This window comes from Elgaria multicarinata, chromosome 3 (genome assembly GCF_023053635.1).
Source record: "Elgaria multicarinata webbii isolate HBS135686 ecotype San Diego chromosome 3, rElgMul1.1.pri, whole genome shotgun sequence".
Lineage (NCBI taxonomy): Eukaryota > Metazoa > Chordata > Lepidosauria > Squamata > Anguidae > Elgaria > Elgaria multicarinata.
Window position 1 is genome coordinate 136,638,732 of NC_086173.1, and position 14,524 is coordinate 136,653,255.

General features: G+C 40.5%; 1 protein-coding gene across 9 annotated transcripts in view; it reads left to right on the plus strand.

The window, feature by feature from the left end:
• MAGI1 (membrane associated guanylate kinase, WW and PDZ domain containing 1) overlaps window positions 1-14,524 on the plus strand; it is a 527,537-nt gene that overhangs the window by 411,896 nt on the left and 101,117 nt on the right. For 5 of the 9 annotated variants that reach the window (XM_063122040.1, XM_063122041.1, XM_063122042.1 and 2 more), the window contains exons 6-8: window positions 558-640; window positions 5,363-5,398; window positions 13,447-13,504. In XM_063122040.1, the coding sequence (XP_062978110.1) occupies window positions 558-640; window positions 5,363-5,398; window positions 13,447-13,504 (177 nt within the window). The remainder of the gene's footprint in view (window positions 1-557; window positions 641-5,362; window positions 5,399-13,446; window positions 13,505-14,524) is intronic. The other 4 variants (XM_063122044.1, XM_063122047.1, XM_063122048.1 and 1 more) reach the window with 1 other exon arrangement.

Consider the following 14,524-nt stretch of genomic DNA (forward strand, 5'->3'; position numbering starts at 1 on the left):
GCCACCAATCTGGATGGCTTCAAAAGGGGGTTGGATAAATTCCTGGAGGCGAAGGCTATCATTGGCTACCAGCCCTGATGGTTGTGTGCTATCTCCAGTATTCGAGGCAATAAGCCTGTGTGCACCAGTTGCTGGGGAACATGGGCGGGGGGGTGCTCATGCACCACGTCCTGCTTGTTCATCCCTGGCCGATGGCTGGTTGGCCAGTGTGTGAACAGAGTACTGGACTAGATGGACCCTTGTTCTGATCCATCATGGCACTGCTTATGTTGTTATGATACAAAGATTGAGTTGGTATGAACATTTATTTCAATAATGCTACCAAAATTCCACCTGCACGTCTTCAAATACTGCTGTATGTTTGCTTTTTCTTAATATGTTTTCAGAGCTTGAGGTGGTGGGTAAGGTTAGTTTGTCTTACAAAATTTCATCTTTTATGTTCTGCTCTAAATTAATAAGCCTTCAGTTCAGATGAATAAAAATAGTGGCCACGTGTTATTTTTCTGTCACAGATACTTTATTTTTAAAAAGGTCACATTTCCATTTTTGGTTTGCAGCCATAACACTAAAACGACGTCTTGGCTAGACCCACGGTGCCTGAACAAACAGCAAAAGCCTCTAGAAGAATGTGAAGATGACGGTAAGGGAGTAAATGATTAAATAAAATCTGGAAAATCTGTGATCTGACTTGATATTTTAAAATCAGTGTTTTATAACAGCCCCACCCACCGCAAACCTGGAGCTCTCTAGATTTGTTGGAGTTCAATCCCAGCTAACATGCCCAGTGTTTGTTGACCATGCTAGCTGGGGATCATGGGAGTTGTAGTTCAACATACCTAGAGAATGCTAGGTTGGGGTAGACTGACAAAGACTCTTTCCTGTGACCATGGCCCAGCCTTAGATGCGGGTACCTAGTTGTGCATTGACAGGTGCCTTAAGATCAAAAGCACATCCAGCCAGGTGGTGACACCATTATGCATCCACATCAGGTCCATGTTCAGGTTTCCCTTGCTCCCTTACGTGTACAAGAAGCACCTGTTTTCCATGGCAAGACACAGGGCAGAATCTTCAAGAGTTATTGATAGGATAGAAGTTTTTTTTTAGTGTCCCCCTCAGCTAGTGAATTCTGGCCTTCTGTACTGGATGCAGAGGGGGACCTAAACTACAAGAGCTCTAGTAGAAGAGGTTCTCTTTTGCAGGTTTACAGTTTTGTGATCTCACCTCCTTGGCTTCCTGAGCTAGAGATACTTTTTTTTTCCTCCACTGGATTCACTTTCACTGGTTTTCTGAGCTGGTTTTGCTATGAGTATCATGATTAAAATAGTTCTGTTCTTTAAAAAATTGCTCCTTGGAGAAACCACTGAAGAAATGATAAACAATTGAATTTCATTGTTATAGAAGTCTATAATTAGGATTTTGAGACTTTGGCCTTAGCTAGACCTAAGGTTTATCCCGGGATCGTCCCGGGGTCATCCCTGCCTGATCCTGGGATATCCTGTGTGTCATTTACATGAACAGGGATGAACCCAGGACGATCCCGGAATAAACCTTAGGTCTAGCTAAGGCCTGTGTCACAATTTTGATTCTAATGTCATTTTTCCTTTCTGACTTTGGTGAAAACAAAAGGTGCATGTGTTGCTCCATTTTTGCAGTGGTATATTTCAGCATTTATTGAAATAATAATTGGCACTGGTTTGATTTTTGCACTCCTCGAGACACTGATAAAAGCCTGTGTCCAATTTAAGAGACCTAACTACCTCAATTGGGGACAAGGAAATTGGGGATGCAGCAGCATTTGTTAAAGCCCTCTAAAGAGGAAGTCAGGAGTACAAAAAAATGGAAATAAATAAGAAAGGGTAGCAATGCATTATGATCATTTTTCGAACACAGGAGAATATACCTCACTTCAAAAACAAAAGCCAAACTCAAACTAAATTGATATTCTAATGCATTTAACATTCTAAAGCTCCATATGAGCATGCAGTTAATTGACCTCAACGCACTTGTGGGTCAATTTGCTATGGGTTAGGGCCCAACTACATGTCATAGTAGCAGACATATTCATACACTTCCCCTGTCCACATCTATAGCAGGTTGGAACACTGTGTTGTTTCAAACACGTTTCTTCCAGTCAAGCTCAAATCTGGAATCACAGCAGGGTTTGGAAAGAAAATGGTGTTCAGGCAACAGAGAGTGGTTCAGCTTCCCCACCTGCATGTCCTTTTTGATGTTAAAATTAAAAACATCCCACTTTATACTTAAATGGAGCAGACACACAAACAAGTAGATTGGCAGTGTCCGTTATGTCTAGTTTGGCCCTAGTTAGCTAATTCCTGTATTAGTAGTAGATGTACTTCAGAAACTGTTAATCACAAGTTTCCATCTTGAATGTGTTTTCAAAATAGTTTCCCCCCCCCAAATTCTGTTAATGATTTTTATATATTACAACCCCGTAGCACCTAAAACATGGCAGGTGTGCCCCCCAATAATATTCTCCCAATAGTAGTCTACACTGAAAGGTCTCTCTGGGCCTCAGTTTTTAAATGATGTCAGAAAACGTCCTGTCTCTTGCCCTGCCTTCTTTTTTCATTAAAAACTAGGTACTAGGAAGTTAATTATATTCAACCAATAGGCACAATTGATGTATTATAATTTTTAATGAGTAGCTGTGTGTCTGTATGGCAAGTTCTTTTATTCAGCTAATTTTCTTTGCTGAACCTAATTGATAGCTAATGAATACTTGTAGCAGCAGGGGTTATAAATTCCTTGTTATGTTTCAGGTGCCTTATTTTCCTTTACACTATCATTTTGATTTTCCACTTTTTACATTGTAAAGGAAATGCCATGGAGGAAAAAATAAGAAAAAATCTTTTCTTTCCCAGTTTCGGTGTCAGTGTAACCTAGTGACCTGGTTTGCACATAACTCTAAACTATAATTTATTTAACCCATGGTTAACTTATGGTTTGTTGTCCTAACTGGGGTTTGTCTTTTCGCAGACAATTGTACAAACTGTGGTTTATTTTCTTAATCTCTGTGTTGTTTCCCTCCTCCTTAGACTGCTCCCTCACTGTATCCCAAATGCCTTTGTGGCATTGTAGTTCTGGCAAAAAGAGTTGCTGGTGTTTTTTTGGTGGGTTTTTTTTACCACTCTTACCCACTACTTCTCTAACCTGGTGACCTATAAACTTTCATGGTTCTGGATTCACATGTAAAAACAACTCATGGTTTAAACAACCCAGACTTCATAATTGAAAAATAAACCATGGGTTTCTTTCTGAATTTTTTGTGGTTACAAATAAAACATGGTTTGTTAGTGCAACTGGGTTCGCACACCACAACAACCAAGAATTCAACAATGCCTGGGTTAAACAAACCCATGGATTAGCATTGTCTGCAAACCAGGTCAGTGAAAGAATATTGGTGATATTCCATGGCTAATACTTATGAACATATAAATTTATTTATGTGTACCCCACCTTTCTGCCCAAAAAATGACTTGAGATATGGTAGTGTTTTGCAGTGATTCATTTCAGACATAACACCAATTCATGGGATAATTAACTCATGATTAGTTGGAAATGACTGTGCCCATGCACTCTCATATAACTGCTTGCTGCTGCTTCTTTGCTTTCCTGTTTACATTCAAACCCAAAAGTCTGGGTTGTTGGGAGACAAACAGCCCAGAGTTTAAACCCATGGTTTGTTGTTAGGTTAGAACTCTGGGTGGTTTGTTCCTCAACAACCCAGGCTTCTGGGTTTGGGCATTTTGTAAGCAGGAGGAAAAATAGAAGTAGCAAGTGTGTTCAATTGCTCTGGTCCGCCCCAGATTAGCTATGGGTTGTTCAACCCATAATTAGTTGTAATGTGTGAATTGGTTCATTGAGTCCGATCCAGTAGCTCATTTAGTCCACTACTGCCTACTGTGACTGACAGTTTCTATTCCTTAGTCCTAAAATCCTTGAACCAGGGGTTGAGTTTTGAACATTACAAATGCAAAGTATGTGCTCTACTACTGAGTTATGTAGTACATGTTATCTCTCCAACATGGGTAGTTCTCTAAAATTAATAATATAACGTCACTAAGAGTTTGTTTTTAGAGGCATATCTGTTGAAACATATGAAATTAATGTTGGGATTTATACTCTGTCTGATAACAATAGTTCATTATCAGTTACAAATTAAAGTAACTGAAAAATGTGAATTTAAAATAATGAACAGGTATTTTTATGATGATGTATCTCATATTGGGAAGATTTTTGAGAACATCTGGCTGAAGTGTGCTAAACGGATTCCATTCTCCTCTTATAATTTGCTTGCAAGTTTTATCATCTCTCATTTGCTGGTTACAATTTTGTTTCTTGACAAAACAACATTCCCAGTCATCCATACCATTGTTAGTAGACAGAAATGCTGTGCAATAAATAAATGGATGATTAAGTCAGACTTTTTAATAGGACATGTTCTTTGCGAGTGATTATCCTTTCACACAACCATAAAGTATAAAGTAAGACTTTATACTTGGGGCATGTGTTTCCTAGACTATGAACAAAGGCCACCATGCAGCAATCAAGATGCATTAGAAGTTCAGTTGATTTTCCCATTTGAGATTATTCAGTTGTTTGGCTTACAAGAGATATATCTATGGTGACACCATCTAGCAAGCCTTGGCCCTCTGCAGTCTCAGCTCCATTCCAGTAGCTTTTGTTCAGGAGTTATACTTGGTGGGTTCCACAATTTTTTAAGAACAAGCTCAACAAGACTGGGTTTGTTTGTTTTTTAAAAATATATATTATTTATTTTGGGACAAAAGTAGTAGTTAATCAAGTTAGATGTTCCAACAGTTGAACAATCATCAACCTTTCTTTGAGATCCTGAATCCTTGCAGGTACAGGGGTTCTGATTAACACACTGGAGTTCTATCTATCCAGAAGAGTATTCCAGATACATGCGCAATGGCATTTTAACAATTTCTGCTTTCATATAAGTCAGTATAAGCCTAAGTACACATGAACTATGTGCACAGACCTCTTGGTTAGGGTAGTTCACCTTACAACAAATGAATGAAAGTGAGTGCTAGTCCTGAGACAAGACTTCCCCTTCCCCCATGTAAAACAGGTGGGGAGAAAAGCAAAAAGAGCAGATCCATTTTATTAGCCTTACAGTGCAAAAACTGTAGTTTTTGGTGCTGTTGCCACTGGCCACACTCTCTCTACTGACTAACGTGTCGTGGTGTGGGTTTGGGCTAGGTTGGTACAAAACTTGGTGTTGGTTCTGCTGGAGGGAATTTCTTGCTTGGTGTTGGTGTCTGAATTTTTCTTTTAATTTTTTTCTATCTCACTTACTGCTCTTCCTTTGGAGAAGAAGGGGTACACACGGAGGAACTGGACAGTGAACTAGGTAAATCATCCATCTCTCATTTTTGCTCCGTTGGTTGGACTGCTAACTGCTTAGCATCTTTTTCTTTGTGTCACTTTTTTTTTTATTTCAAGCAAGGTCTAACTCAATAGCAAAATGGGTTTCTGCACTGAATGTAAATTTTTGCATCAGCATGAGATTTTCAGGTAGGGCTGCTATCCTGAAGTCTTCAGCCCTTTTTCCTGACATGACATTATTTGAAATTCTTTGCTCTATGGATGTATCTATAGGGCAAAAAGCAACTTTTGCATAGGTACTAAGTACCTATGTTTCCATATTCAGGGCAGTATCCACCTATGCTGGTTTTGTTGGCACTTGCAGGATCCACAGCTGGTGCAATAAGAACTAGCGTGTCCTAAAGGAACCTTGGAAATGAATGAAAACACCTGTTTCCAGGATGAGACAGATCAACGGAGCTCTCTTCTGTGAACTCTGTTGATCTGCACTTTTCTGGAAAGATGCATTTCCACTAATTTCCAATTGCTTTGGGAACCACTAGGTAAAACTCACTAGCATGCAGACAATATTGGATACTGCCCTCATTCTTTATATGGAATTGAGTGCTTGATTTGTGTGCCTGACTTTGGTCTGGAGTACTGCAGGAATACTGTAGGGTCCAATACTTACGTGCAAAGTCCTTCTGGCATGGCTCGGCATAATGGTGTCATGCCAAGTTGGTACAGAAAGCTTTTCTTTCCTTCTTTGGTATATGTGATGCCATGTGATACTTGCTGTGCTTGAAATGGACATATATTTCAACAAACATGCTCTTAAAACAAGATATTCAGAATCTGGAACAGACTCTGGAGGTTGAGCAAAATCTGAATGCAAGCCTAATTCTATTTTCAGAGCAGAACCAAAACCATTTCTAGTCCTGATGAATACCAAGGGTTAGCTGAAACAGAAGTGGGCAGAAGGTAGATCTGCAGATGTTTTGGACTTCAATTCCCAGAAGCTTCTGCCAGCTTGGTTAGTAGGAATACTGGGAGTTGAAGTGCAAAACATGTGGAGATCTACTGTCTGCACACTCCTGAGCTAGAATTAACTGATGTTGTTCTGATGCCATGTATTCCAGGAAACCCCACAGTGATGCAGCTCTGTCATTGGCAAATTGTGTCTTATTGCTTCTGCCAGAGTCAAAGTCTATCCATTTCATTTAAATGAAAGGTATAATCAGTTGACACAGTAGAGAGCATTTGCTGATTAACTGTATATGTTCTATCTTATTTGGAAGTATGTGTCAGGGGAGAGTCTTGCAGGTTTGCTGCCACATATAATTAAGGCAAGCAGATTTTTAAAACTCAGCTAGATTGCCAAATGTGAGTTAATGCATACCTTCCCACATTTCACAGATGTGACTGCTGTTAATACATCTATTCTCATGCCATCCGCCCATGTCGAGGACCCATACTACTACACATCATTGAAGGCTCTTTCTTTCTTACGTTTGCTGTATGCTGTATTCATTTACTCTACAATAGTTTGTCCTCTACTGATATAACAGCCAGAAGCATAGTTACTGCTTTAGTATACATATTTAAAAATTGTCCTACGACATGTTATCTACAGTGGCTGCAGTGTGAGGGAGGGTCTTGGTATTCATGCATGTGTATTTAGATACATGCATAGTACCAGTACATCATGTGTACAAAAGACAGGATGTACCCAGTCCCACCCAAAGAATGAACTTCTGCAGACCTTGGGGAGGTTGCTGACCTCTGAAGAATGACAGCACTAATAACTTCCACTAACAAAATATTAACCAGACATCCCTAAAAACCAAAAATAGGGACATAGAGTTACCTGGTACAGGTGCCAAAAGAGAAAGTCTTTCTCTAGTGATAAATAGAGATAGAAGGAGAACAGAAGGAGAACAAAATCAGCGAGAGGTCAGGAAAGTGGGGGCCGAGTTAGGACTGAGAGATAGTGATGCCAGTACTACACCTCCCAGCATGCCTTTGGCCGCCCTCAGGTGCTCATTTCCTCGGAGAGGCACTTTCCTCCTCTCGTTGCTGATGTTGCTCCTTGACAGAGCATTGAGAAGTAGCATTGCCAAAGAGGGGAGGTAAGCGGCTGTCAGTGGGCACACACAACTCTGGCCAAGTCCTGCTGGGACTGCCTCAGCCCACACTTCTCACCCATGAAATGCTCCATCAGGAGCTGGTACTGAAGGGCCGGGTCTGGGCCAGGCACTTGCCCCTCTTCGTCAAGCCTGTTTCTAGGCATGCGCAGAGTGCTTCCCTTTCCTCCCTCCCTCCCTCCCTCCCTCCCTCCCTCCCTCCCTCTTAAGGGTGAAGGCTGTGCGTGTGCTTCCATCAGTTTCTGAGAAAACCGATATTAGGACGGAGTGCCTTTGAGCATGTCCAGAGTTCGGCCTCTCAGAGACATATTGTTGTATCTAGTTATGATTTTAAAACCACAAATGGCACGTGGGAGGAGGCACCTCAAATGGATGCAGCCCATTTATGTGGGATGTTTCTTTTTATGTGGAATTGGGTTGACTGACTTTAGGAATCACAATGGCCTTCCAAAGGCCAGTAAGTCTGGCCTCCTACCCAAGTCATGCTGGGAGTTCCGCCCAAGGCATGCTGGGAGTTATAGGCATAAACCTAGGTTTTTATTACATTCTTCAAAAGTACTTAAAACCCCCAAAATTCATGTTTTTAGATTTTTTTCTGATCCATGTACTCGAAGTCGTGTCTGGGTGAATAGCATTAAGGCAGTACCATATGTGGAAGTGGGTAAACATTTAGGGACATACGTGACACACACACACATACTTTCTGCTTTATAGGTAGAGATTATACAACCATACTTGCTGAGGGAGTCTCCTTGCTTCATGTACATTGGTGTTTGATACTGTGATTTCAAACACTCTAGTAAATATGTTGGAGAGCTGCAACAGGAACTTTTTATTCCTGACTATTTGGAGATGTGTCCACCCCTCCAAGGTTTATAATATCCGAGGGGAAAAAACAGTGTACATATGGCCAACAAGCTTGTTATGTGCAATGTTAAGTAACTCTTGGTTCCCCCAGTGTGCCACATTTCCAATGTAGCCATTTGGTGTTTGATCATTTGGTGTTTAACCCAAAATTATCCCCAAAATGTAAATGTGAGCACAAGCCAATGGCCTGATCTACACCAAGCAGGATGTTGCACTATGAAAGCAGTATATAAAAAGCAGGAGCCACACCAAGCAGGATATTGCACTATGAAAGCGGTATATGGTATGTGTCAATGGGCCCCAACAGTTGTCAGTGCACTTCAATACCGCTATAAAGCAGTAGTGTGGCTCCTGCCTTTTATATACCGCTTTCATAGTGCAATATCCTGCTTGGTGTAGATTAGGCCAATGCTATTGCTTTCCGTATATTAATGCTTGAAAGAAGTATAGTATCATAAGGTAAATCTATGCCCCAATACCAGAATTAACTGCTGATCTGCTTTATAATTTCCCATACGTTATCCGTGCATCTTTTCCCTGGCTTTGGGTCTCACAAGAAGCACAATGCTAACCACTGCAAACCTGTTAAAAGTGCATTTGTTCCTACCATACATGCTCACAAAAAAGGGGGCAGCAGCTTTATTGTGAGTGGTAACTTTTTACTTTGGCAAATAGTCAACACTGGTGCTATTTCTTTGCGGCATATAGCGCTGGATTGTCAAAGTTATCCCAAGCAAAAAAATGCAAAGAAAAGAACAGGGAACCATTTCTGCGAGTGGGCTTCAATTTGGGTCATTTTCAAAGCTGGCAATGGCGCTAAGCGTGGGCCAGCTTCATCTTCTGTGCTTTGGTCATGGACTGGACATTTTGACACTGATCTCAAAAAAAGTGTCATATCATTGAAAGCACTTCAGACAAATGAGTATTTGATTTTCAAGACTAGGCTTAGAGGTGACGTGCATCCCAAACAAAGGAAATACTTGATTTTTTTTAGAGTTTTTTTTAGTTCAAGAATTATAGAGCAACTTGGTCTTCCAAGGCTTATCCCAATTTTTAAAGCTTTTGTTGCATTGCCTCGTGCTTAACGCAAGGCTGTTTTTCTCAGAAAGCCCTCATTTGTGTCCAGCTGGAGTAAAAAGCAACTTCTCATTTTTGCCAAGGGTTTTCTCCCCACCCTCTGCCACCCCCAACCCCCAATTAGCACTGGCTTGCATTTAACTTGCTTTGTATCTCAAGGAATCCAAAGAGGCTTCAGATGGATAACATTAAAAATATGTGGGTGGAGGAAGTTGGAGGAAAACCTGCCTTTTATTTGCAAACAAGGAACATGTGGAGCAAAACTCGTTAAATAATATTTCTTGATTTTTAGCCAGTTCCGGATTGCAAATATAAACTTTGAGTAATTAGCCCATGTGTGTTTATAAGGGATTCATTCATTTTCAGTCTGGAGCTGTTTGTGTCCTTATGGCACTGTAGTAAAAGCCTGTAGATAGCACACTGGAGATCTGCATCTTATTGTTTAATGTGCAACTGTTTGATTTTATAAGGTACAAAATAGATATCATTTATCATCCTGCACGCACTTACCTGGCACTAAAGTTCATTGAGCTCAATCAGACTTACTTCTGAGTAGACATGCATAGAATTTCGCCATTATATAATGTGTATTGCATAATAAGGAAACAAATACTACTTTCATTGTCATCTGAGGACACTTTTCACATTGGTTCAACACTGTAGGAGTATAGCATTTATTTAATATATTTCTGAATTGCCTCTCCATTCAACGAGTGACCAACGGGATTTACAATAAAACCATAAAAACAATTATGTGCAACAGTTCCAAACCAAAAACACTAAACCTCAAATGAAAGTGATAAAATACATGCACTGTAGTAAAACAGAGGAACCATCTAAATTCAAAAAGTTGAATTAATCAGTAAAAGCTTGGCAGAACAGAGGATTAAAGCAGATTCATGGAGGATAAAGTTCTCAATGGCTACTGATCATGATGGCTGTATATTAACCTCCTGCATCAGAGGCAGTATACTTCTGAATACCAGTTGCTGGGGAAAATTGAGTGAGAGAGTGCTGTTGCACTTTTTTCCTGCTTGTAGACTTCCAGTAGGGATCAAGCTGGCCACAGTGTGAACAGAAAGCAGGACTACATAGTCCAGCAAAGCTCTTCATCTCAGGAAACAAACAAGCCCTCCTTGGACTTTACCATGTCACAGTTCCGGTTGGGGTGGTTTAATTGAATGCTGCCCTATATTAAAAAACAATCAAAAACAAAACCCTGCCTGTGAAAAGCTAGCATGCCCAGGAGTCTAGTTCTAGTCTGACTTTCCCCCTGATATACTTCACTTCTGTGTGCGTGGAATTTTTAAAATAAGCATTCAGTCATGTAATCCCTCTTCCACCTACATTCTGAAGAGTACCATGAGCTTTTCCTCAAAGTTTATTTAGACATTAGTGTTCATCTTATCATGTAGACTAGGCAGCCCACAATTGCTTTCATCTATGGTGTGTCCACAGAGGGCAAATGAGGGATTAGTTTGTGCTGAGGTTAATTGTTAAAGCCTATTGAGAGGGTCATGTATGTGTGTTGAATGCATGTTCCATCCTCCTTAGAACAACCATGCTGTAACACAATGACTTGGTTCAGACAATTCAATAACCAACAGTGGTTTAAATAGTCGATGGTCTGTTATTTAAACCACCATGGGTTATTGTGTTGCGTGGTGGGAGTTTTTAACCAACAGTTGGTTATTTGGCTGAAATAACCAATGCAAATAAACAACACTGTACAGAGTTGGCTATTTGAACCACTGTTGGTTATCGTGTTGTGGGGAGGGCACCGTTGGTTATTTCTTCAGCCGCAGAGTTGCAAGGCAAGAGCGGTCAAAGCGACAGCTGCCCTTTAGTCCAGCCAGCAGGATAGATTTTTGGCAGCAATGGCTGATGGGATACTAGCGGGCGGACTGAGGGGGAGAGAGGGTGGGGAGATGAGTGAGTCAACTCAATGTGGGCTAATAGTCAACTCAATGCTGATCCTAATCCACACCATGGTTGATTATTACTATGTCACATGGGGAGTACCCCTAGATAAACAACTGTCAAGTTGATTATTACCCAACTGTTGACTATCATGTTGTCCGAACACAGCAAATGTTAAGTTTTCAGATGTACCCAAGTTAAGTTTTTAAACACAGCAGCAATTTGCTTTTAATTAGTGAGCAATGATCATGCTTCAGTTTGTAGACATTTATTCCCTTTTTCGTTGAGGGAGCAGGAGAAAACAAAACAGACAAGTTAAAAAGGAGAAGCAGCAAACTCAGATGTATGCTCAAATATTTTTTTCTTCATTGACCAATTATGCTTGCAGAAGTATTTACGCCTCCAGTTAGCAAACCTGCAGGCACGGAGCTCTTCGCTTTTCCTGAGCAATCTTCTATCTTTCGTTGCTGCACTTCCCCCCCCTTTCAGTTGTTTTAAAACTGAAAATTACTTTGCGATGTGATTAAGGGATGATGATTCTCTGACAAGTTTTGTAACATGATAAAATGACTGTACGTGCACAGAGACTTACACTGTCAGCTCCGGGATTCTGATTCATTTAAGTTGTGATAGAAATATGAAATGCCTAGGTAGCTAAGAGACACTTGCTACAAGTTGGGCCATGACCAGTTTGCCTATTTTGGGAGTGTTTAATTAATGTGACATGAATTGGTATCAGCAGTTGGACAAGTTGGTAGATAACAATTCATGTTATGTTGCCAGACAAGTTGCCCATATTTTACAATAGCACTGTAATGTAAAGAATTTGAATGAGCCACTGAAAATTTGAAGAAAACAGACATAGATAATGAATATGAGACTTCTTTTATTTGTTCCTTTTCTCTGGGTCCAGTTACTCTCTGGATCTCATTTGTCTTTTTATTTTATTTTATTTTAAATGTTTTTGGACTGCCTTTCAGGGCAGGAAGGAACCCTCCCAAGGTGGCATATATCAATAAAACTCAGATAATAAAACCCGATGTGGTAATAAAAACAGTAAAAACAATAACAGCAGCAAACATTCAAAAACAAAAAAATAAGCACCAGCGTAAAACAAAACCCAGAACCCACAACTGCAGCTACAACTCAGTCTGAAAAAACATAACCAGGGGAAGGCCAGAGTAAAGTAGTGAGTTTCCAGGCCCTTCCTAAAAGCCTGCAACGATGGCGCCTGATGGACCTCCAAGTTGCCGTTAAAAGGTCAAATCTATTTCCATTGCTATAACAGAAACATCTGTATGCGTAGCACGATTCTCTTAACAAGTAGCAAAAGCTCCTAGGACAGAGGTGAGCAACGTTTGGGCCTCCAGATATTGTTGGACTCCAGCTCCTATCAGCCCTGGCCATCATACCCAGGGGTGCGGAATGATGGGAGTTGTAATCTGACAACATCTGGAGGACCACAAGTTGTGCTTCTCTGCCCTAGGATATTGAAAATGTAGGCTCTGGACTGTGGAAGCTTATGTTACAATATACGTGTTTGTCTTTAAATCACTTCTGGAGACTCTTTGTATTAATATAACAGACAAACTCTGATACTTCTAGGAGTAACAGCTTGCATGCTCCTCAGCCTTAATCTCAATAGCAAATTGTAGCCTGAGAAAGTATAGATTTATTTATTTATTTATTTTATTTATTTATTGCATTTTTATACCGCCCAATAGCCAAAGCTCCCTGGGTGGATCACCTTTCCCCAACTTGGACCATACCATCTGGGGATGATGGGAGTATAGTTAGTACAACATACCTGAAGGGCATCTGGTTGGGGAAGGCTCCCATGGATGGACACCTTTCCCGTGAGCGTATTGTTCCCATTTATGAATAGATTATTAAACACAAAGAAATGATGTACTTTATAGTTACATGATTTTCTTACAGAAGGGGACATTTCTGTAATTTCCCTTCTACATTTGTTCTAAACAGGTTTTATTGGAGTTGTTATATGGAAAGGGTCGGGAAAGAACGGGATAAACCTGTAAGCAGAAATGCACATGTTTTAAAGAATTTACTATTCATTTGTTTCTAGAACTACCTGCTGGTTGGGAAAAGATTGAAGATCCTGTATATGGTGTCTACTATGTAGAGTAAGTACTCTTGACAATGGAATTGTTTGTGACACAGAACCTGCTGTAGATAAACAGCATCCATCCACTATGGAAATCCATTTGAACTGCACATAGGTCGTTGGAAAACGAGCCACCTTGATTGCTTTCTCATTAGCCTACCGCAGCGCTGTGTGTTCTGCAGCTAGTAACAGAAGCCTCTGAAATCTTGCTTTTGTTATAGCATGGATGTCTGAAGTGAGAGACGAGGGTACATGATGCATTGCTCTTTTGCTCCCCCTAGTGATCATTGTGGGAGAAATCACCGTTTCAGCCTGCAAGAGAGGGGATTGCATTTCCTGTATGCAAGGAGCTTTAGATAGAGCATTCCGTCTGAAGCTGTGCACTGGAAATAAAGACAGTTAGAAAGAATTGCTATGAAGTGAGGAAGGCATAGTCCTCACTATTAAGGCAGTGAGTTCTTTAAAAAAGAAAACCACCAATTGAGAAACTGGCTCAGTATAAAAAGCAGGAGCAAAAGATTTACAGGTGCATGGTATGAATATGGTAAAAGATCTAGCATTCCTGTTGACAGAATTAATTGGATCACACTTGTTGTTTTTAATTGCTTCTTTTCCAAATGTTACCTTGCAGCCGAAAGTGCTCCTACAAAATCAATCAATTATTTAATTTTTAAAATGGTAAAATAACAAAAATGATTCCAAAAGAGTGAACATAAACATTAGCTACCATGAATCCTGCAATCTGTAAGAACATAAGAAGAGCCATGCTGGATCAAACCGAGGGTCCCTCTGGTCCAGCACTCTGTTCACACAGTGGCCAACCAGCTGTCGACCAGGGACCAACAAAGCAGGACATGGTACAAAAGCACCCTCCCACCCATATTCCCCAGCAAGTGGTGCATACAGGCTTACTGCCTCGGATACTGGAGATAGCATACAACCATCAGGATTAGTAGCCATTGATAGCCTTTGCCTCCAGGAATTTATCTAACCCCCTTTTAAAGCCATCCACATTGGTGGCCAGTACTACATCTTGTGG